This window comes from Macrotis lagotis, chromosome X, assembly GCF_037893015.1.
Source record: "Macrotis lagotis isolate mMagLag1 chromosome X, bilby.v1.9.chrom.fasta, whole genome shotgun sequence".
In the NCBI taxonomy this organism is placed as follows: domain Eukaryota; kingdom Metazoa; phylum Chordata; class Mammalia; order Peramelemorphia; family Peramelidae; genus Macrotis; species Macrotis lagotis.
The window spans coordinates 555,169,333-555,194,675 of NC_133666.1; the positions used below are offsets into that span (position 1 = coordinate 555,169,333).

The following is a 25,343-nucleotide window of genomic DNA, read 5'->3' on the forward strand; positions in this document are numbered from 1 at the left end:
TTCCTTCTTTTCTTCTTTATTGTCTCCATCCCTCTTCCTACCTCCCTCCTTCAAAATGTAAAATGAAAGGTAAAAAAACAACATATGTTTTCAAACCTCTAGGGCAAGGTTTAAGGACCTTTTTTTACACCAAAGACAACTAATTCTCAGGAAAAAAAAATCTGTAATTGTAATGGGAAACAAAGACTATAAACCTTCATTTAATTAATGCAACAAATTATGTTAAATGCCTTCAGTTTCTTATTATGACTTAGTAAGGGAATAAGAAATAGAAAAAGAGAAGGAAGACAGGAAAAGGAGAGAACTGTATTGCTGAGAGAGGGAGGGGAAGAAAACCAAATAGAAAGGAATAAGTGAGAGGCCCAGGATTGTCTCACATCTGGGACCTCACTCTCTGCCCCTCTGTTCTCCTGCTGGCCCAGGCTGCCTGAGAAGTCCTAGATCCCCAGCTGGTGTCCTCTCTCCAATTCTGAGAGTGTCTTAGACTTTGACAATGTCTCTGGTTAATGACATGGACTTTTTCTCCCATTGTATGCAGCTGTATTTGATCATTTCTGCAGGAGTCATTTGATTCTAGAAAACTTGATACAGGCCAGATGAAATTAAGTGAAGGGCAGATACATCTGAAAGACTAGAAGGTTTTCATTCCCTGTGGTAGAATTCAGGAGCACTGGGGTGAGGGGAGGACCAGTGGATTAATCAAGCATATTTATTAAGCCTCTACTGTGTGGTGGGCAGTGTGCTGCTAGAGGCACAAAAAGGAGACTGTTTCCTTTGCTTTACCTGCTTCACAATTGAATACAAAGCTTGCTCCTTCACAGATAAATGGGGGGGGGGTCACCTTGGATTTTCTTTGATATTTACATTTATTTTTGCACACTAAGTTAAGACTGATTGGTTGTGGAGGATTGACTCTTTCAATTATTGCTGCTCTGGGAGCTGGCATTCTTCATTCACTAAGTTTGTTGTTTGTTTACTTCCAGATCTCCTCCTGAGCCTGCTAGAGCCTTGCCACTTCTTAGTTTTCTCTCTGTGTTGGCAGTTCATAAACTAGGTCATCTATGATCCTGCTTTAGGAAGAGAGGGTATTAAAACTTGCCTTCAGGGCTTTACACTGAACATTAAGAAAGCATAATTCTCTTTAGACAGCTAAAACATTTTTCCTCTAGCTTCAACAGGGCCACATGAAGAGAGTGTTACTCATAATTTCCAATTTTTCTAGGATAAAAATAAGAAACTGATAGACTTGTTGGAGATGGAACAATTAACAATATATAGAGCAGTATTTCATAAAATGACAGAATGAATGATAGATACAACAAATCAAGTACAGAATACAGGGGAAGGAAAATCAGCATGAACATGGAAGGATCAGGAGAGGTCTTCTAGAAGAAGAGGGGCTAGAATTTGGATAGGTGAAGGAGCAAGAGAAGGGCATTCTCGAGTGGAAGGGTATGTGATGGCTGACCAGTGTTTGGAAGGTGGAAAGGTAGGGAAATAGGTTGTCAGGCAAACTTGCTTAAACTTTATACTGAAAGCACTGGAGAGCAATCAGACAGGGCATTCCTAAACAAGAGGATGGCATAAAGGCATTGTTATTTTATTTGGCTTGGGTGTGTAATGTGTATTGGAGAGGGAAGGGACTGGAGGCCAAGCCAGTTGGGAGGCTGTTGCTATAACATTATATTTAGGGTCCATAATGATAACCTTTGAAATGATGGAGACCAAAGCATACACTTCTTATACTTAATTGGATCTTAGTGTCTGGCACATGTAGTTGCCTAATAAATGCTTCTTGATTGATTGACTATAAAGGAGGCATTATTTGGTGATTATTTTCAAGTTGAATGACTAAATGTTTTCACTGATTTCTCAAGAGAATAAGTCCAAATTATGAAATCCAACTCAGGATGCTAAATGTTTTCTTCCTATACTCTTATTTAATCTCTACCTTTCACATATTGGTTTCACTACCTATAAAACACAATAGTTCTAGTCAAAATTACAAATTAGGGCTTTGCTTTGAAGCAAACCAGTTGTCACATAAATCAGATGTGACATTATGTGTAATACTGCACTTGAAGTTTTGAAGTTAGGCAGTTGTTTAGTCATTTTTCAGCTATTACCAATTCTCCATAACCCTATTTCAGTTGGGCTTTTTTGTCTGTTTGTTTTGGCAAAGATGCTGGAGTGGTTTGTGTTTCATTCTTTAGCTCATTTGACAGATGAAGAAACTGAGGCAAACAGCATTAAATGACTTGCTCAGAGTCATATGAGCTAGTGTTGGGAAGCTGAATCTTCCTGAATTCAAGTCCAGCCCTCTACTATGCCACCTAGCTGCAGTGAAGTAAGGCCCAGTAATTCAATTTTAAATAATTCTAGTTAGAGATTTTTTTTTTATATGACCATAGTCTGTCATTAATAGCACTAATTTATTTAGTATTCTTCAAATATTTCTACAGCCAGGTTGATAACAAGTTGAGAAATCTTTTCTGGACTTAATTTTTTTTTAAATGAGAAGAATTGTGGATTTAGAGCTGAAACAGCTCTAAATCTATCTATAGATAAGGAGATAAAAGGGTAAATGAAGTGCCCGAGTTCACACAGGCAGTAATAGCAAATCTGGCATTTGAAAATAACTTTTCTGGTTTAAAATAAAACCTATGATACTATCATGTTTCCAGGCAGGTCTTATGGAACAAGGGGAGAGGATTTGGATAGTTGAACGTGCAAGAGAAGGGGATTCTATGTGGGGAAAACATTTTCTTACCTAAGGGGGAAAAATAATATAATAATTATTGACTATAGATTGATCACATTTTAAAAATTGGAAACACATATTTCAAGACTCTTTCCTAGACCCTCCATCTACTATTTTGGAGGAAAAAATTTATTGACTAACCGAAATATGTTTGACATGACTGTATGTGTATAATCGATACTAGATTGCTTACCATTTCAGGGAGGCATGAGAAATAGAGTGAGAAGGTTAGAATTTGGAACTCAAAACTTAAAAAACAACCCTAATGTTAAAAATTATTTTGGAGGGAGGAAAATAAAATGATGTTTTTTAAATAATAACATTCATGATTTAAGGTTCCCTCAATATACTGATACATTATTTGTTTCAGTATATACTGATATAAACTATGTAGTATATTCATTTTAAAATAAAGCTTGAGTTGGGTGACTAGGTGGCATAGTGGATAGAGCACTGGCCTTGGAGTCAGGAGTACCTGAGTTCAAATCAGACCTCCGACACTTAATAATTACCTAGTTGTGTGGCCTTGGGCAAGGCACTTAACCCCATTGCCTTGCAAAAAAACCAAAAAAAATAAAATAAAATAAAGCTTGAAAAAACAGTATAAAGAAGTGATTGGTACAAGTTATCTCTTGATCATAACACAAGGAAAACACAGATAAGGAGGCAGTGAAAAGAACATAACACAAAACCTAATCTAGAGCTATTTGAAGTGAAATCCAATGTGTGGTTCAGTGGTTATAGAGTGATAGGCTTAAAATCAGAATGATCCATATTCACTGTGTCTCTGTCATTCACTGGTTCACATGGACCTCGAATTTATCAACTGAGACTGGTTTTCATCTGTATCAGGAGAGGATGTTCCCATTACTGAGACATCAAGAGCCTTGAAGAATTGGTACAAATTTAAAATACTTTATGCTTGAAAATTTTAATGATCTCTTATGATTTTTTTTAGAAAATCATTTTAAAATAATGCAATCAAAGCTCACCTTGATTATTCATCTTTTACAAATGATCACAGTCTATAATGGGAAGAGGAAGCAAGTAGAGAATATGTGTATAATTATGATTTTATCTAAAAGTTCTCCTACTCAATAATAGTATTTTTACTGTCAAAATGAGTCATTTTAATTCATGATATATTATTGAAAGGAAAATAAATAATATTGTTGCATGTATTGCTTTTTATATTTTTTTAATTTAATTAATTTTTCCAATTATATGCAAAGATAATTCTTACATGTATTGGTTTAAGCAGTAATTTGGTAGGTAGTTAGTTGATGGTGAAAAAGCCCAATCCCAATGCCTCTTTCCTAATGGCATTGATTAGTTCTGTATTGAAAGAGTTAATGCTGCAGGACACAAACCTACAATTCAGTAGCACTAGACTGAAGGCTCTGAGGAGCAACAGGGGTGGCAAAGAGAGAGCAGCCTTGGCTATAAATCTTCTCAGTGCACTTTACACTTTCACTCCCTAGGCTTTTTTCTGGCATGATCAGGAATACATTTTAGATCCCAAATTTCCTCAAAAAACCAATTGCCCAATTACCTGGGGTTTGGTCCCCAACTGAACCACCCCTCTGTTGTGTTCACAGTAGTTTCTTCTGATGATGCAAACTCTAACCTCCTTAATCAACTTCCTTATAGAAACTGATGTGCCCGTGGGAGGAGAGCAGAGAAGTGACCAGGCTGAAATGGGCAATGTGCAAAATAAGTTCACTGGCAAAGGCAATGGGAAGAAGTCACGAGGAAAGGAGAGCCAGGCGAGCAGAGAGAGCCCCTTGAGTGGAGGCACCTCCAAGAGCTTGGAACCCTCCCCTGACCTCACAGGGGAAGTGAATGGCCATCTCCAGGGACACCAAAGTGCAGGTGGGAGCAGTGGGGCCCAGGAGGTCTCTAGCCCGGCTCCCTCTCCTCTGCCCCTTGCTGCCACCACTGCCACAGACCTGAAAAGCCAAGGAAATGAGTTGTTCAAGAATGGGCAGTTTGGGGAAGCAGGACTTAAGTATTCACAAGCAATGGAAAAGCTTCAGGCTTTAGGTGAGTGATTTGGGTTTCTTGGAATGTCTTAACTTCATTGCAAACAAAACCTACAATTGCTAATTTTATTTGCCAGAATCACAGTATAAAAATACAAGCCCAACCCTTTTGAGTGGCAGGAATTTGCTGCCTGTAAATTCCTTTGTAATGATTAATGTTGGAATGATCTGATTTATGAGTGATAACTGACAAGGAATAAGAAGTTATTTTGAAACATTGCATCAAAGGAGTCCTGTTTATATTGATTAACATGTTGTGATTGCTGATTTTATGATGGCTGTATAAGGAATAAGGAATAGCCCCTGGAAGCCTTGCACCATCAGCAAAAAGTAATACTGCAGTGCAAACCAGAAACTACAGGAAGCCTATGAATTCTAAGAAAAAAGGGCTTTGATAACTCATTTAAACTGTTTTTATGTATAATTTTAGGAAGTGAAAATTCTGATGAATTAAGCGTCTTATACTCAAATAGAGCAGCATGTTACCTAAAGGAAGGCAATTGCAATGGCTGCATTGAAGATTGTAACAGGTAAATTACACACTTTGGGGTTTGGAGAAGATTGCTTGAGCATTGAAGCAAAATGCTTCAGCATTTTGAATGTGTATTCCTTGTTTGTTACTGATAAGGATCTAATTTGCCCTTCTCTTTTTTTTCTATTTTTTTTTTTTTTTTGGCCAAGGCAATGGGCTCACACAGCTAGTACCTGAGACATAATTTGAACTCAGGTCCTCCTGACTCCAGAGTCAGTTCTCTATTCACTGTGCCATCTAGCTGCTCCTATAAGGATCTAATTTGACTAGGAATGTAGCCTACTGGGTCAGGTAAATGGTGGAACAAAAGAGTGATTTTAGTCAAAATTAATTTGGAAGCTATGCAAAGGATAAATTGAATGGGGAAGAATCTGGTGATCTGAAACCATTGAAAAGGCTGTTATTATAGACAAGATTTAAAATAGTGGGTGGGTATATAGTGAATCTTGTATCTACTGTTTCTTGCCTAGATTACATATTGTAGACACTCCTTCCTATTCTGCCCTGTTTTAGAACTCTTCTTCCTTCAATCTATCTTGAACACTTCCATCTAGCATTATTTTGATCAAGTGCTGTAATAAAGAACATATGGGGTTTAAAGTTCTTAGGCATAAATCTGGTTTGGTTTAGCCCTGGTTTAACTAACACTCCTGCTGCTATTTACTACCTGTCACCATTTAACCTCTCTGGTTTGTTTTCATATCTGCAAAATTAAGGACTTATATAAGATTATCCTTCAATTTCCCTTATATTCCCTTCTAAATCCAGTGATTCCAGAATTATGTCATTCACTTGCTAAAAAACTTCTCATGTGATATGGTCAGCTTTTTACTTAGTTATTTGATTACATGTTATCATGTCTTTAGTCTATAAGGTTTTGGAGGTCAGTCATACCATTTATACTTTGTGCTCTTTATAATTATTGGCACTGGGACTTTTTGTAATTGAAATAGAAATAAATACAAAAAGCTACAAAAGTAGAAAATAAATATTTGTAGAATATGATTCAAATGCCTTAGTATAATAAAGTACCAAATTATATTCTGGAAGGAAGGCTATTTCCCTTAATAACAAATTGTGAATTTTCTTTTACTATTGATTAGTTTCACACCTTAGAGGAAAGTGGGCCTTTTAAAATTCATTAGGTCTGTAAATGTCTTTACTTCCATAAGATGCATAGTTTACTCAGTTTCTCATTGGCAGGATTAACTCCATTAAGTGGGTCAGAGAACTTGTTAACTCAAAAAATCCTTCAGAATACAAACTTTAATAGCTTTTACATTTTGTCATGATGACATTTTTAAATGTATAATTTTGAAAAATTTATCCCAAATAAGTGACTGACTTCTGGTTGACCCATAAACATTTTTTTATATACAAAGTTTTTAAGAAAATAAACAATTGGTGTTTGTCTTGGTGGAGCAGACAAACAATACAACACCTCTCTTAGAGACTATGCACTTTGAGCTTTGGAACACAAAGCCTTATGTGATGGAAGGCCAAGACCCTACAGTCCCTCAAGTCTATCATTCTGTTACTATATAATCCAAGTACTTATAAGATTTATTGCTTTCCTTATTATTGTGTTTTCATCCTGACCTCTATGATTAAATTTGAAAAGCTCTGTCAAGCAATTAACTTCCCTTTTTTTACATAGTTACATAGTTTTTGAGATGCTTCCATTTACTAGTGTGCAAATGTTCAAGTTTAGTGAGGTAACAGAAGGGCCTGAAAGATCTAACTTCAAAAGTTGATATAGAGTGAGAATTCTTTTTTTTTTTTTTTTAGGTTTTTGCAAGGCAAATGGGGTTAAGTGGCTTGCCCAAGGCCACACAGCTAGGTAATTATTAAGTGTCTGAGACCGGATTTGAACTCAGGTATTCTTGACTCCAGGGCTAGTGCTTTATCCACTGCGCCACCTAGCCTCCCCGAGTGTGCCCTAAACCAATGGGCATTGATTTAGGAAGAGATAATCTGCAGTCTTAGAAAATAAGATTGATTCAGGCAGGGGCATCCTTGAAGCTCTTTCTGAGGGGCAAGGGATCTAGCTCAGCTCATTAGATGATGTTTGTCCTTCATTCTTGAAGAAGACCATGGCATCAAGGGAGAGGATTTGAATTGGATTTGAATGAGGGTGTGCTGTGCCAAGTCACCAGTCTCCCTTTATCTTCCAGAGCCATCTGAGTCCAATGACCAGATATGAATCAGAATGACTGGAGATGGCCCTGGATGTGAGGTTGTTAGGATTAAGTGGCTTGCCCAAGGTCTCATAAATAATGTCTGAGGCTGGATTTGAACTCAGATCCTCTAGACTTCAGGACAGCTCCAGGACTGGGTCTCTACCCATTACTATCCACTAGTTGCCTGATTAGAGTATAATGTCAAAAGTATAGGTTTGTATATTCTATAATCTACTCTTTCCAAATGCTTTTTGATAATAGAGACTGTTCACCACAAGCTAGGAAACCAGTCTAGGCTGAAAGATCGGGTTTGTGGATTGGTTTGACTTCATCTTGTGATTAGCATGGATATTTTGGGGTTGGAGATATATCTTTTTTGGCAAATAGGTGACACTTTAACTATGGAAATCTTTTGTAGCATAAAATCTCATTGTTTCCACAAGCTAATATTTATAAAGTGCTTACAATGTGGTAGACACCATGCTAAGCACTGTAAAATTATATAATTGTCACAACAACTTGGGGACATAGGTGCAAGTTGTAATCCCCATTTTACAGATAAGGAAACTAAAGCAAATAGGAGTTAAATGACTTGCCCTAGGTTCCACTGCTAGTAAATACTTGAGGCTGGATTTGAACTCAGTTCTTCCCAATTCCACTTTTATCAGAAACCAAGTATATATTGTGCCTCTTGTAGCAAACATCAGGGCATTTTAATGCCTTTGAAACTGAAGTCATAGAGAAGAGATAGGGGTGTGCAGATGAATTATTTTTCTCCCTTTTCAAATATTCCTCATATTCCTCATATTCACAATAGAGATATATTTATCTGTCTAAGAGATGTTCCATGTACAGAGATATCTAGAATGAAGACTTGGAGCCAGGTGAAGACTTTACACATATATATACAGTTCTTTGGAATTCTGGGGCATGTTTCTTCTTATCCATATTTGAACAAGAAATCTTTATATACTTAGATGTAGTAAATAGTGAGTTTAATTTTTTTCAGTGAATAGAATCCATCCCTCCCATTGGAAAAAAAAGGAAAAAACTCTTATAGTGTATGCATAGTCTATCAAAACAAATTTCTGAATTAATCATGTCAAAAGAAAAAATCTCATCTTGTACACTGAGTTCTTTGTCAGGAGATATGGGTAGCATATTTCTTCATAAGTCCTCTGGAATCTTGGTTGGTCAATTGAGTTGATTAGAATTCTTAAGGCTTTTAAAGGTTTTTTTTTGTTATTGATAGTATGTGCATTGTTCACCTGCTTTTACTAATTTTATTCTACATCAGTTTACAGTCTTCCCAAGTTTCTTTGAAATTCTCTTCTTCATTTATTGCCCCTATAAATAAATACAGAATATCCTGTTTGGCATTCAAAGCCCTCCACAGGCTTCTTGTACCTTACTCCCTGACCTGTGTATTCTTTGATCCAGTGACACTGACTTCCCAGCTGTTCTATGAATAAGATTTTCCATCTCTCCACCCTGGTATTTCTCAGAGGGTCACCCTCACCTGAATGCTTTCCCTCCTCTGCTGACTACTGACCTCCCTGGTTTCCATTCTGTGTCAAGTAAACCCTACTTTCTGCCCAAAGTCTTCCCTAACCCTTCTTAATTCTAATGTTTTCCCTCTTAATTAGTTCTTACTTATCTTGTTATATAATTTGCTTCATATATATTTGTTTGTATGTTGTAAGCTCTCTGAGGGTAGGGACTGTAATTTGCCTCTTTTTATATCCCTAACCCATAGCTCATTGTAGGCACTTACATATTTAACTGAACGGAACTAAAATAAATTTATCATTTCTTACAGCACAATAATATTGCATTATAACATATACCATATTTTGTTTAGCCATTTTCCAATTGAGGGATTCTCCCTTCATTTCCAGGTTTTTCCCACTCCAAAAAATAGCTGCTATAAATATGTTTTTTCTATTTTGGTCTTCTTTCCTTATCAATCTAGTATTGTTGTACTAGAGGGCACATCTGAGTAATTTTGGGGATATAGTTCCAAATTATTTTCCAGAATAGCTAGATTAGTTCATAGCTCCAATCACATGTTTATCAACATGTCCATTTTCCCTTGGCCCTTCCAGTATTTGCCATTTTCTTTTTGCTTTTTTTTTTTGGTCAACTTGGGTGTGAAGTGGAATCTCAGAATTGCTTAAATTTGTATTTCCTAGTCTCCCTTAATTCTAGAGCTTTCCTTCTGTTGATCAGCTTCAATTTATATCACCCTATAGGAGGTCTGTATCATTTCTTGCCTGGACTATTATACTAGTTCCTAACTTGTCTTCCTGCTTCTATTCTCTTCCTTTCTCCCAATCTGTTCTTTATGAAGCTGCCAGAATAATCTTCCTAAAATGACATTTCCCTTCTTAAAAAACCTTCAGAAGCTCCTAACTGGGCAGTTTATAATAGATCTAAAGCATTTTTAAGATTTTCTACAATCTTTTCCCAATCTGCCTTTCCACCTTTTGTCATGTTACCCTCCATCACATATCCTGTGATCCAGCCAAACTGGATTACTAGTTGTTGTGCAATCTCCTCCTGTTGGCTATCATCTTCATATATTGTTTAGGTACTTCCCTGCACCTGGAATTCATTCCCACCTCATTCCTGCTATCAAAATCTTCTTCCTATTCCTCAGTTGATAAATGGTCAAAAGACATGAACAGGCAATTTCAGATGAAAAACTCAAAGCTATCCTTAGTTAATATGAAGAAGTGCTCTAAAATACTTTAGAGAAATGATAATTAAACCAACTCTAAGGTAACACCTATCTTACATCTATCAGATGAGCTAATATGACAAAAAAGGAAAATGATCAATTTTGGAGAGGACTTGGGAAAATAAGGACACTAATTCACTGTTGGAGTTGTGAACTAATCCAGTCATTCTAAAGATCACTATGCCCAAAGAACAACCAAATTATGTATATCTTTTGATCCAGCAATACCACTACTAGGTTTGTATCCCAAAGAAATCATAAAAAAGGGAAAATAACCTGCATGTACAAAAATATTTATAGCAGCTTTCTTGTGGTGGCAAAAAGTTGAAATTGAGGGAATACCCATCAATTGGGAATGGTTGAACAAGTGGTATATGAATGTATTAGATTACTCATGAAGTAAGAAATGATGAGCAGCATATTCAGAAAAACCTGGAAAGTCTTATATGAATGATGCAAAATGATTGAGCAGAATTAGGAAAATAATTGTATATGGGAACAACATTGTGTCTGCTATGAATGACTTAACTCTTCTCAGCTAAAAAATGACCCAATTCAATTACAAACACTTATGATAGAAAATGCTGTCCATATCCAGAGGAAGAAATGATGGAGTCTAGTTTTACTATTTTTCACTTAATTTTATTTTTTTCTATTTTTCCCCCCTTTTGGTGTGTTCTTTCTATCATGTAAATGTTTTACATGATTGCATACACACATGTGTGCACATGTGTGTATAACCTAAATCAAATTACTTACCATCTCAGAGAGGGGGCAGAGGAGGGAAGGATAGAAAGATAGAATTTGGAACTCAAAACTTGAAAAGTGTTTGCTTACTATTTTAGAGAAATGGGAGAAAAGGAGGGAAAAATGTTTGGAATTCAAAATCTTATAAAAATGAATGCTGAAAATTGTCTTTACATATAGCTGGAAAAAAAATGTTATTTTAAAAAAAATCTTCCTTCCAGTCCAATGCAAGTTCTGTGAATCATTTCCTGATCCCTTCCCTGGCTCTACCCCCCACAGGTGAAAGGTTTTCTCTCTCTGCCAATTTTCCTAAAGAATTTTAATCTGTCCTTTGCTCCTATCATACTCTATCTTGTATCATTTGTGTACAAATCATCTCCTAGTAGATTTTAAGTTTCTGGAAGGCAAGATTTATCTTATGTTTTTCTTCCTGGTCCCTAAGAACAGTGTCTCAAGTGTAGTGGCTACTTAATATATATATATGTTGATTGTATTCACATATGTTATCATGTTTGGTGCTTACAAGTACTCACTGCCCTGGGTAGGGAAGAGAAATACTGTTTCCATTTTGTAGTTGAGGACAGTGAGGCTCAAAGAGGTATGGCTTGTCTCAGATTCCACAGCTAATCAGGATTAGCTCCAACATCTCTAGACTCCTACCATTATGTTATTTGAGAGAAAGCTTGAATTTATGGCCTCCTTAAATCCTTAAGTGAGCTAGAGTAACAAAAATAAATCATCAGTAGTGCTATAACTTCAAGAAAAGTTAAGGACAATAAGTTTGGGTTTTTTGTCTTTTTATCTATCTTGGAGAAAAGGAAAATGGGTTCTTGCACTGGACATCTGATAGTGGAAGATGACCATTTGTTGGGAATGATGTGTAGAGGGATGTTCAGAGATATATATCCAAACATGTTTGATCATGTGGCGTATGTGTTTTTTGAGAATGTGTATATTTATTTTTACATTATTTATATGTACTAGTAATTGTGTACATTGTAAAACTTACACAAAGATAGAAAATAAAAAGGATGAGGGGTTTGCATTTAGCCCAAGGGACAGGATTGACAAACTCATGAAACAATTAAAGAATAAATGAAATGGTAAAGTATGTGGTTTTTGAATTTGCTTCTAAATCATGTCTTTGTGAATTCCCTTTGGGTTTAGCTATTAATGTTCTGACTTAGCTCAGAGGAAATTGTAGACATAGGCCCTTTTGAGAGCACATGATTCTACATTGTATAATCACTTTGAATTTCCTTTTTGAAAATTAAAAACATTTTAACTTACATTTTGTAATTTTTCCTTTTTGTTTAGGGCCTTGGAACTTCATCCATTTTCTATAAAACCTCTCTTGAGGCGAGCAGTAGCATATGAAACTATGGAGCAGTATCGAAAAGCATATGTAGATTATAAAACAGTTTTGCAGATAGACAACAGAATACCAGCAGCAAATGACAGCATTAACAGGTAATGTAATTTTTATTCTTTGTAGACGGGCTAGTATATTTTCAATTAAGTTGAATTTCTTTTAATTAATTCTCTTAATTAGATATCACAGAATTTTAGATTTAGCCTTTTTTCAAGGAACTTTATAATTGCTGAGAATAGTTGAAATCATAATGATATTACTATGACTACTCCAACTTCTTTTTTTGTGCATTAATAAAAATCAAAGTCTCAGCCTGGGACTTGGTTTCTGACTTTTTATAAAATCTTTTTAAATTTACTTTTCACTTCTGCCATCTTCAGTGATCCTTTATTTCACAATCCCTTTCACAAGTTAAGTCTTCACTGGGATATCTTTCTTTTGGGGCGGGGGGAATGGAACACCAAAGAATAAATCACTCTTCTGATTAAATCCTACCTTTAAATGTTTCTTTGATTTCTCATTTATATCAATATTTTCCCTTTTCAATGTCTAAAATTATCCCAAATCTTCCTACTACCACAGGATGGTAGTTTTTTTATTAAATGTCCCACAAGAAAGGAAAAATGCTGTCCCTGCCTCAAGTATTATGGCAAAGACAGCAGGCAAACAACTAGACATACCGGGCAGATTAGAGATTAGCTCAGAGAGAAGGAACTGGCATTAAGGAGGGCTAGAACTAAGCCCTGAAAGAAGCCAGCATGTTAAGAGGTGCAGATGAGGAGAGGGAACCTTGTAGGTGGCGAAGACAGCCCATCACAAGGGAGTCATGAGATGAAATCCAGTGTACCTGGATAACATGATACGTGGAGGCAAATAAAGGGTAAGAAAACTGGAAAGTTAGAAAGGGCTAGGTTATGAAGGGCTTTTAAAGCCAATGGATGTCAATCTCCACTGATTGACAGCTGTTAAGAATTCAGTATCTCTTTAACTTTCATTTTAGTAATCACAATAACATCTTTATATGCAGGGAATAGCAAGGATGTTGCGACTAACTAAAGATCAGATTTACTTTGCTTGATATATGTGTGTAGAGCCCTTACAACAATTCCTTGGCTCACAAATTGGGAATCACTGACCTAAGTTATATGACAGGGTTAGGCAAGTGAGAAAAAAAAACAGATTAGCCTTATCAGATCAGCACTATTAGGTATTCCTGGGAATAGATTTATATCTCTAGTCAAAATACCGAATCTTCAACTTTATTTACTGTGACAATGGAAAAGGCATTTTTGATTGGTACCATGTCTGATACTATAAGAATATGTATTTTCCTTCACAGTTTAATGTTTTTATACCTACATGACTCTGAGTTTCATGGATTTGTGATTTGTAAATAAATGATACATAGCTGGAATTAGTAGCAGTTTAATGATGAAATAATAAAAATGCTAATGCTTATTTAATAACTATATTTTCTATTTAATAATCTCTAGGCCTAAAGGAAAATGGACTGTGTAGTGGGGGTTTTGGGGGGAGGTATTTAATGTGGTGATCTGGTGAAGCCTTATAAAATTGTTGGAATGAAAATGATAATGTGATCATTTTGTGATAATGCAAATTCCATTTTTGAGGGATGGATAAAATCACTTAGGGAACTCCTAAAGTGGAAACTTTCCACCTACATACATCAACAACTTGTCCATTAAAGCATTAAGATATTATGTAATTTGTCTATGGTCACACAAAGCATTTGTGACAAAGGAAAGACCTGAACTCAAATTTTTCTGATTCCAATACCAGCTCCATATCTGTCTAACACAATTTCCTGACCTTATTTAGAATTCTGTTTGGTCCAGTTAGTATTCACTGAATACCTATTACGTGACATATTATATACCCTACTGTGAGATATACAAGAGAAGTTTATAACTTGATCCCTACTTATAAGTAGTTCATAAATTAATTGAGGAGATATTTTAAGTGTATTTTATAATTTAGGGAAAATACAAGATACATTGTAATCAGGTGTCAAAATGTGTAGGGGAGAAATGTTCATTTTGTGTCAGAGTTGTTGCAAAAGTTCTCATGGAGGAGAATAGTATCTGCATGGCCAGGAATCATATAGTCAGAGAGTAGCATTCCCCTTCCTAGGCAGGAGAATTAAATAAAAACATAGAGGGGCAGCTAGGTGGCACAGTAGATAGAGCACCAGCCCTGGAGTCAGAAGGACTTGAGTTCAAATGCAGCCTCAGACAAAAATTACCTAGCTGCAGGTGCAGCTAGGTGGTATAGTGGATAAAGCACCAGCCCTGGAGTCAGGAGTACCTGGGTTCAAATCCGGTCCCAGACACTTAATAATTACCTAGCTGTGTGGCTTTGGGCAAGCCACTTAACCCTGTTTGCCTTGCAAAAACCTAAAAAAAAAAATAATTACCTAGCTGTGTGACCTTGGGCAAGTCACTTAACCCCATTACTTTGCAAAATAAATTCATACATAAAAAATAAAAAAAACCCATAGAAGGTGGATTGAGTACTAGATGTTTGAGAGACAGGCTAGAGAAGTTGCAGGAAATAAGGTCATATTGATAAGAGAAGGCCAACTTACTGAAGTCCTGGAATACTTTTGACACTAAGTTTAGACTATATTCTGTTGTAGGCAGGTAGAAAGAGCACTGACCTGGGAGCCCAGAGACCTGATTCTAGGCCTTGCTCTGTTGCTCACTTTGTTATGTGATCTTGGGCTCACTAGAATCTAGTTTCTTCATCTGATAAGAGAAAAGGATAGGCTTGGTTGATTTTGAAGGGCTTTTCCAGGTCTGTCGATTTTCCAATAGAGATCAATTTTATGAGGTTAGTTGCCCAACCACACCTGATATTTCTCCAAAGTTTTTATTTAGGGAGGCAACCATTGCCTCCATTACATTCTATTCTGGATCTTTAGCTATGCCTAATTACTAATGATCCCCAGATCTGGGGTAAAAAAAAAAATATAGCTTCTCCTTATAAAAAGTGGTTAGGGAACTCATTTATTTAGTTTTTTTTTTTTTAAGTATTTTCCTTAAAGAAAAAAGAGTTTAGCTTTCTTTGAAAGAAGAAGTTGAATCTTGGAGATAGTAAATGATGGTATAGAAGATGTGGTATAGAAGACTCACAGCTGGGATTAAAATTGAATTGTTCAGATCCCAGGCTAACACTTACTTTTTTCCAGCATACCACACTATTGAAATCTGAAGCAGGAGAGCGCTATGAGGAAAGTGGTGTTTTGGATTTTGTCAGGGACTGGTGGGCAGGATGGATTAGAAAGGGGATAGAAAGTGTTAGTTTTCAAGACCTCTTCATTTTTTTCCCAGTATTCATATAAACTGACAAGAGTGCCCTTTGTAAAAAATTCCTTTTTTACTTGCTATTTAAAAAGTCTTGAAGACTTTATTCTCTTTGTGGTTATATAATTTTTGTAATCCTATTAGAGGATTTGTCCAGCCTAGCTATATTGTGGAGGTGGAAGTGTATTTGTTCAATTTCAGGTGATATTTTTTAAACTTCATATCTCTTTATTAATTCCATAGTTATTTGCTTTTTTGCTATATTAAGTTTCTATAATGGAAAACTGAAAGTCAGTAATTATTTTTTAAAAATGCTTATTTTATTTTTGTCCTCTTTTAACCATATTCCTCTCTTCCTCTCTAGGCATCTCTTATGTTTTTAGATTTCCCTGCACATAACTATTTACTCCCTGGCAACACATCACTTTTTTCAACTACTTCTTCCTTCTTCTCTGCTGGTAATTCATTTTTTGCTTGCAAATTCTTTCTCTAAAGCTCCTTTTCTATCTGCAATTTGAGAAGGTTATTTATTTTCCCACACTGAAATATATGTGTAAACATGAGTAAATAAATACAAGACCTCTGCTTCAGAGACTGACAAGAAGCTGACAATCTGAAGCAAATCAATTTAATCCCCCTAATTCTCAATAAATTACATTAGTGTCAGATGGGCACAGATTATCAAAATATGATTAGAAAACCATTATTCTAAAACTGAGTACCATTTTGTTTTATAATCTTAGATGGGAGTTCTTCCACTTTATTTGGAATAAGCCTTAAGATCATTTTTAAAAATCACTAGTAATGTCAAATGTAAAGTGTGTTATAGGAGTAACTGGTTATAATATGTCAATCTGCATTCGGTGTGCTTTGTAAATGTATAAACAATATAGCTGGAAAATTTTGAAGATTAAAAATACAAGGTAAGAATATTGTTAACTATGAAAATGTTTTAAGAGGAAATGAATTTTATATAATATTTATCTTTCATAATAGTTTTATTATTTTAAACTACTCATTTTACAATTATGATCTAAAACTGTTGGTGTCGATTTGGCACTTTTAAGAGTAAAACTTGACTAATTTTTTATAATAATTAAATGTTAAAGGAAATCTTCCCCAGATCTGTTAAATGCCAGTCTAACATTTTGCTTCCTAAAAAGTAAGTTTTTAAATATGCCTATATTTAATAATTTAGCACCACTGCAACATTACTACTATAACTACTACTACTACTACTACTACTACTACTACTACTACTACTACTACTACTACTACTACTACTACTACTGCTAGTGCTTCATATCGAAAATGACCACACCATCCAACCGAACCATTTTTTTTTTTTGTTTGTTTCTGAAGCCTCTTTTGTCTGTTCAGTACTTATGTGGTAACAGTGGCTGAAAATAGCTAGGGTTTATATGCTTTGCCGAAGGGAACATAGAATGGCATCATAAGTTTACAGAACATTTGTCAATTTTACTGTGGTAAGGTCTTATGTAGTATTAAAGAAGCAAATTATATAGTCAGTGGAAACAACCTTTTTCTTTTTTCTTTTTTTTAGAATAACAAGAACTTTAATAGATCAAGATGGTCCAACTTGGAGGGAAAAATTATCACCAATTCCATCCGTTCCCTTTTCAGTTCAGTTACACAGAGTAGATGTAGAAAGTCCTGCAGAGCAAAATGGAACTAAGTCTGGACTCCATCAAAAATCAAATGTCACAGGTATGTGACAAGTGTCATTTTTCATGTGTCTCTTTAGAACCTCACCCATTCATTGAGGCAAAGGCTTGTGCTAGGACAAAGCCAAAACAACATATTTCATTGAAATACTGTTCTTTTCTATATTCATGGTGCTTCATGAATCCAAAAATTAACCCTTGTTTGATGGCCAGCTAGAAGAATGGAAATTTTTTTTAAATAAGCATTTCATAATATCTATATGATCATTTCATTATCATCCTTCATATCAGTCACCTTTTGAAACTGAAAAATGATGATGAAGTGAGCAAAACATTTTTGGAATTCATAATAAAAATAATTAGCAAAGAAATATAGGGTGTTTTTAGGTATACAGAGCACTTTATATCAGTTACCTCACTCTGGGACTTCAAACACTTGAATGTTTGCTCAGGGTCACTCAGCCAGCTAACAGGTATCTGAAGTAAGATCAAACCGAGACCTCCCTGACTTGAGTCCAGTGCTCTATCATCTCTGCCACCTTGCAGCCTGTTTTTGGGAAGTGCCTTCAGAACTGATTTCCTGATTTGTGGTTGCAGAATTTGGAGTCCCTTCTCCATTCTGGTCATCATCCTATGTGTGCCCTTGAGCTTATCATTGTCCCTTCCAAATTTTGACATCTAAAGTTAGACAATCTTCTAACCAAGGACACAGAACTATTCTTTCCTTTAATATTGACTTTCTGTTATTGCAACCCAAATTTATATGAACACTTTTGACTAGCACATTATGTTACTGACTCATTGGATTTTTCCATTCCTTGGATCTCCTATGTCCTTTTTGCCATGAACTACTTCTCTGCAGCTGTTTTATCTCCCATGTCCTTAAGCAGTTGGTTTTTGGAATTCAGGAGTAGAACATTACATCTGAGGGGTGTGTTGGATTTTATCATGTCTTCATCCAATTAGCTTTTCCAGATTTTCTTGATCTTTTTGGATCCCAGTACTGTCACCTACTCTATTAGGTGTCATCCCTTCCATCTTTGTGTCATTTGTGAATTTAACAAACTTGATGTCTGTGTTTTCATATCTCTAAACCCATTTAAAGCTTGAAGAGGACAGAGCCAGAGATATAATCTTAGTGTCTTCTAGATTCATGATGTTCTGTTAATCACCACTTTATGGGGTCAGGCTGGTTAGTGAACAAGTTCCAAAACCACTTTATTGTTTGTTTTGGCCTTCATATCTCTAGAGCCCAGCACAGTGTCTGGCTCCTAAATAGAACTGAATCACTCTACTTTATTGATAAGTATATCAAAAGGCAAAGAATAGAATGGAAGAAAAAAGAGGACCATTATAACAGTTTTCAGAAAAGACCAAAAGGTTGAAAAGGAGTTAAGCAGAACAGTTTTGAAAGCAATATATTTTTAAGAAGTAAACACTATGAAGTAGAGATTTTGTGGTTTGACATAGAATTCCATTTTTGCATTTTATTATGTCTGAAAATGCCCTTTTTTTGGTGTTTAAGATTAGAACAAAGTATTTTTAAAATAATTACTAATTTATCATGAAAGATTGTCAGATGTCTTGTGGAATCCCCCTATTTTCTAGTCTAATAACCGTTTCAAAAAGGAAGTAAGGTTGACATGGCATGATTTGTTCTTATAGGACTTGCCTTCTCCCTTTCTGTGTGCTCACAGACCTTCCTTTTAATAATCTTTTCTATGATTTACCAGGAATCAACATCACTTTCATTGGTCAGTGGTCTGCAGTACCTACCCTCTTCCTTGTTTTGGAAATCAAGGCAGTAGTTCCCTCTCTCATGTTTCCCACCATGGTTCCTTAAACCATTAAACTATAGTGTTCCTCCACCCTATCTGCATGTGCTTTGTATGTGATGGGATCTGGTATCTTAAACTTACTCAGTGTAGCTTATTTAATGCCATCTTACTTCCTTTCCTTATTGGAGTTACATTCTATTTACTTTTTTTTAAATCTGTGACCTCAGTCTAAATATATAATTCCGGTAGATAAACCTGGAAAGAAAAAAACAAAACCAAAGTTGCAAGGCAACCAAAAATCAGACTATTTACTTCATAGCCAGGATTTGTTTTTTTTTTTTTATCCAAAGCATAATCTTAGCAAACTTGATTTTCCAAATTTTATTCTAGATGACTCTTGACTGTTTCCAATATCAGGGTATAAAGATCAGTTGCTGTTGGATTGGTAGGGCTTTAATAGTGAATTTAAGGGGCAGCTAGGTGGCGCAGTGGTTAGAGTACCGGCCTTGGAGTCAGGAGTACCTGGGTTCAAATCTGACCTCAGACCCTTAATAATTACCTAGCTGTGTGACCTTGGACAAACCACTTAACCCCATTGTCTTGAAAAATCTTTAAAAAAAAAAGTGAATTTAAAGAAAAGAAGCTTGAGATGATAGCAATGTCTAGATCTGGGCCTAGTAGAAGAAGGAGCTGATGGATGAAGTGAGATTTAAGGTGAGAAGAGAGGGAGAGGTGATGAAAAAGGGGGAGGCAGAAGAAAGAGGGAGAGAGAGAGACAGAAACAGAGAGCTCAAGAAGCAGACAATATTAGAGACAGAGACAAAAAAATATTAGAGATGGAGTCAGAATATCGGAGACAGAATATTTAAGAGAGAAAGAATAGTAGACACAGAGAGACAATATGAGAGACAAACAGTGCTAGTGCTCAAAGAACAATCTCAGTAAAGTGTGAGGGTATGAGGTGTGGTCCTTGAAGAGCTTTTTGAACCAGAGCCCCTTTGTAATGGAGGGAAAAGAAATGGATCCCTGTATCAAAAATATCTGAACCACCATTTCTAGGAGGATAGGAACTGAACCTATGATGTCATAGCTACAGAGACCTATTTCCTTCCTGGTAAGGAAGGTTTACCTCTCCAGATGCCCCACCTTCTCTATAACTTCCTGTCTTATAGAGCAGCCAAGAGCACTGAGGGCTAAAGGCAGGTCTCATAAGATGTATGAGTCAGAAGAGGGGGTTGAATCCAGTTCTCCCTGACACTAAGGCCAGCTCTCTGTTTATTTCTGGTACCTATGCCAATTTAAATTATCATTGTTATTTTTTTGCAAATCTAGGTTTTCAGGGCAACTAGGTGGCACAGTGGATAGAGCACCGGCCCTGGAGTCAGGAGTACCTGAGTTCAAAACCAGCCTCAGACACTTAATAATTACCTAGCTGTGTGGCCTTGGGCAAGCAACTTTAACCCCATTTGCCTTGCAAAAAAAAAAAATCTGGGTTTTCTTAAGCATATTACAAATTTATGGGGCCTTCATGAATTCTAATTTTTAAACTTTACATTTTAATAATTTAAATTGTAGATATGATAAGATTTTTAAAACTTTCTGGTAATGAATAGTGAATATTCTTTCAGTTGTTGTGTCCTTCACTTTATTTATAGCTACTCTTGAAAAAATTTTGTTACAGGTTCTGAAATGAGTACATTGTGCATGAAAGGTACTTGTCCTAGACTTTTAATAGTTCAGGTTGTAGGTAAGATGGACAGTCAGTGAATGATATCTAAAATTAAATTGATTAAAGTTTACAAGTACTCTGAACCTGATTAAGGCCTTGTATTGGAGCCTTCTCTCAACACCACACCAGATGGTGTGGGGAGATGTTCGCAAGTATGGTCGAAAGGATTGTTCTGACCTTACATTAGCAACCGTGTCTGGTGTATCATTGACGTTGTCCAGACCTCTCTGTCTCTGGTACCCTTTGGTGACTTAGACCTCCCTAAGTGCTTAGTGGAGAGAAATTATGTTGTATAAACATACCAAGTGATTTTTAAAATCCACCCTAGGACTTAATCTTCAGAAATCATGGTAACTTAACTGCACAATCATTGTACTTTATCATATCTGGTATTGTTTTATTCCATGTAACATTGACACTCACATGAAGAGAGCAACAGCAGTCGAGTTAACTTGAACTAGGCTTGTAAACATTACTTCCTTAAGAGCAACCTATAGCAAACAATTTCCTTTTTCCTCCCATGTAGGTGAAAAACATGAAGAAATGTTTGCAAGCTTTAAGGAACAAGGAAATGAATTTGTAAAGAAAGGGAAATATAAGGAAGCTGTTGACAAATATAGTGAATGTTTGCAGATAAATCAAAATGAATGTGTCATATACACAAACAGGTAATTTTGGTCTGACCCATAATGTCTAGTGGGAGTTGTACTGGTTTAGTGCTGATAGCAGATCCCTGTGGAAGCAGTTGACATTATTGTTTGTCCATGCCTCTGGGATGAATTATATTTTCAGTTATTTCATTTCCATCTAGCTCTTTCTGACCACATTTGGGTTTTTTTTGTAAAGACACTAGAGTACTTTGCCATTTCCTTTTCCAGCTCATTTTGCAGAAAAGGAAACTGAGTCAAACTGGGTTAAGTGATTTTTCTAACTCAGTGTTTCTCCTTTGGTTGTTAACCAGGTTAATAAAAAATATTGCTGCTCCTCTTGGAAGTTCTTCCAGTACTGTAGTTCTGGTCACTCTAGATGAGGATCCAGGATGATTGTAGAGCACGGTGATTGAGTTTTCTAAGAAGTAGGGTGATCATGGCAGCTAAAATTGTCATAGAATGGGGTGGAGAATTTGTCTTGCTGCCCCAAGGCCTTTTCATTTGAGTTCTTCAGATGATAACTGTTCACTGTGTTTTCTTTTACATTCATTGAAGAACCACTGGGCCTCATTTTTCAATTACTATGAAAATGTTTCTAATACTGTACCAGCAACTTCCACACAGAAGCCTCAGGTCACTGACCTCTGGCATTCATGCTTGTGAAGAATGAAGATATTCCAGAGTCACCACCTTTTATGATGCTTATGTTCCTTACCTTTTACTAGGGCTCTTTGTTACTTGAAGTTAAGCCAATTTGAAGAGGCAAAACAGGACTGTGATCAAGCTCTTGAGATAGAAGAGACTAATGTTAAAGCTTTCTATAGGAGAGGTCTTGCTCACAAAGGACTAAAGGTAAGAAAAGGAGGAAGGAATATATATTAGGAGACGAGGAGGAAGGAATATATATTAGGAGACAGTATGGCATAATGGAGAATCAGAGGATCTGGGTTAGATCCTGACTCTGTTTCTCTGTTTCTCTCTGACTCTCTGTGATCTTTGGGAAGTTGTTGAATTTTCCTCAATTTCAGCTCCTTCATCTATGAAATATAGAAGTCAGATGAGATGACATCTGAAATGCCTTCTGGTTTCAAATTTGTGATCCCATGAATGCCCAAACTCAAAATTATTTCAAAATAAATCAAGTGGCTTCCATTAACAAAAAATAATGTGAAAGATGAAATAATATAGTTTTCAATGAAGAGAAAAAAAGAATTAAATTATCCTTTGGCCAACAAGCATTTTATTATCTGTTCTATATTAAACACTTGTAAATATAAAAGGAAAGAAGAAAAGGATGAGAGGAAGGAAAGGAGAAAGGAGAGTTACATATATACATGTATATATCTTCTACATAGAAGGTAAGGACATAAAACTACATACAAAATAAATATAAAGTTATTTGATAGCAGGGAGAGTATTGGCAGTGTGGAGAAGGCATCTAAGGCTTCTGAGACCTGGAAATGAGGAGGGCCTACATGCCAGGAAGGGGGTTGGCAATGCAGAGATGTGGGGAGGGAAATGAAGAGTCATGAAGAAGGAATATAAGTCCAGTTTGACTGAACTGAAAGCAGTAATGTACAGTCAGGTTGGCGGGGTAAACTTAGGCTAAATCATAAAGAACTCAGTTTATCAAACATAGGCTTTATAGTTAATCCTAGAGATGAAAAGAATCTGTTGCAGTTTATTATGAATTATAAAATCCAAAGACTTTGAGTTTATGTTTTCCTCCATATTAACTAATTTTTGTAATCTTGAACTAGTTAATGTGACATCCCTATACTTGGCAGGTTTGAATTTGATGATCCGTGCCTTCTAACTAAAATATCCTGTGATGTTATATATAGTTTTTGGTTTATTATACTGAATTAGTTCCTATCATACTTAAAGTAAACACAATTAACAAAGACCAACAAATATAACAAACTCCTACTGAGGACCATGGCATTATTAGTCTTCATCATTGCTATTAGTATGACATGAAGTTAAAAGAGAGTCAGAGAAAAAAAAAATTTAAAAAAAGAGAGTGACAAAGAGACAGATCAGAGAGGAGAAAAAAGAAATTGGAAAAGGTTTCTCCTTGGTAGAGAAAGTAACATAGGCACATCTAAGGCTTTAAGTGAATTGCCTACATCACTAGACATATGTTTCTATTGGATGCTGAAAAAAAAATCCCAAAGAAAGTTTGTGTTAAATGGAATTTTTCAAGAGTTACTCAAAATGTCCCACTTTTGCCACTTTTTTAAAACAAATTTCTATCTGAAAAAAAGACCTTTCTGCTCTTTTTCTGAATGCCAGTATATATATATGTTAATTTTAAATGATTTGGCATAGCAAAACTATTTTGAACAACCATGTACATGTAGCCTTTATATTTTAGTTAAAACCAATTTCCTTTATGTATTCTTCTAAAAATTGTCCATCACCCTAATTTCATAATTCTTCCTATGCAATGGTCATGGATTTGTGAGGATAAAAATCTGATTTTGGGTCAAGCTCTCAACCATTATTGCTGTACAGGACAGGAATAATAATGTGAATTTAAAGACTCAAAGATAATAAGAAAAATAGCACTAAATTTTCACTTTCATTGTGAGAATCTTGTATAGGTTTTGGTAAGCACAATAGTAAAAATATCCCTGAGCAGATTCTAACAACAGAGGTAACCCATCCAAGATGAGAAACTTGCAGTTAAGGCTTACATTAGGTTGGCCTTTAAGCAAAGCTCAGATTTGGTTTACTTCTTAAAGGCAGGCAAAAAAATGGGCTAGGAGAGGGTACAATTACCAGTGAACAAAGGGAAAAGTAAATAATCTCTTTTCTTGTTTGTTTCAACCTTTAACCCTATACTTTGTCACTGTCAGGGAACCACATCCTTACTAACATGTATGAATGTTGAAATACAAGGTACCTTTTAAGCAGATTATTCACATTAATAAGACGCAGCATACTTTGGTGCATAGAGAGGAAGCTTTGGAGTCAGGAAAATCTGGGTGTAAATTTTGCCTCTTTCACTTATATATGCATCTACCTTTTTTTTTCCCCAAACAAAATTTAAAAAATCATTCAAACAATGGCTTACTATAAAATAATTAATTTTATCTTTTATATCTACAATATCCCAAAAGTCTTAAGCTTAAAACTATAAGAAGACTTTTGGGACATATGTTTTACAAATGTAATTTCTGAAAACAATATCATTTTACCATATCTTAAAATACACACATATTTATGGCCATTAAGAGAAATTAAATTTGAATTCTAAAAAGATGCTGACTTTGAAGTTATTGAAGTTAAATTCATGTAGACTAGCAATATTATTACTTTATAATGTTACATTATAGGTAATGAATTAAGCACCAAATAGAATATAAGCAGTCAAGCCAGGAAGATGAATGCTGATTTTATATGTGTGTGTGTGTGTGTGTGTGTGTGTGTGCATATATAGGGGTATGTATATAAAAAAGATATAGAATGTGAAAAAGCCATATGAAAAATACCTTGCATTTATATCATGCTTTTAAAAATTAAAAAAAAAAAAGCATTTCTCTATGCAACTGCCAGCAAATAGTATCATGGCTTTTATTTTAGAGTGTTTTGAGCTCTAAAAGATTTCATGCAGCAAATCAGTTTGTATTCTAAAACATACAAAATCCACTATCAAGTTAATACTATGTAGTACTTTGGCTTCACAGAGCTTAATTTACATGTCTTTGAAGTGGAAGCCTCTATGGCCTTGGGAGCTCGAATGGGGACAGGTCTCTGAACCTCCCACTTAAGTGAATAAAATTGAATATTATACACAGT

General features: G+C 35.6%; 1 protein-coding gene across 3 annotated transcripts in view; it reads left to right on the plus strand.

Annotated features, from left to right (window-relative positions):
* Positions 1–25,343, plus strand: part of SPAG1 (sperm associated antigen 1) — a 92,722-nt gene that overhangs the window by 63,125 nt on the left and 4,254 nt on the right. For all 3 annotated transcript variants that reach the window (XM_074200620.1, XM_074200621.1, XM_074200622.1), the window contains 6 exons: positions 4,412–4,804; positions 5,234–5,333; positions 12,320–12,472; positions 17,262–17,425; positions 21,416–21,557; positions 22,265–22,391. In XM_074200620.1, the coding sequence (XP_074056721.1) occupies positions 4,412–4,804; positions 5,234–5,333; positions 12,320–12,472; positions 17,262–17,425; positions 21,416–21,557; positions 22,265–22,391 (1,079 nt within the window). The remainder of the gene's footprint in view (positions 1–4,411; positions 4,805–5,233; positions 5,334–12,319; positions 12,473–17,261; positions 17,426–21,415; positions 21,558–22,264; positions 22,392–25,343) is intronic.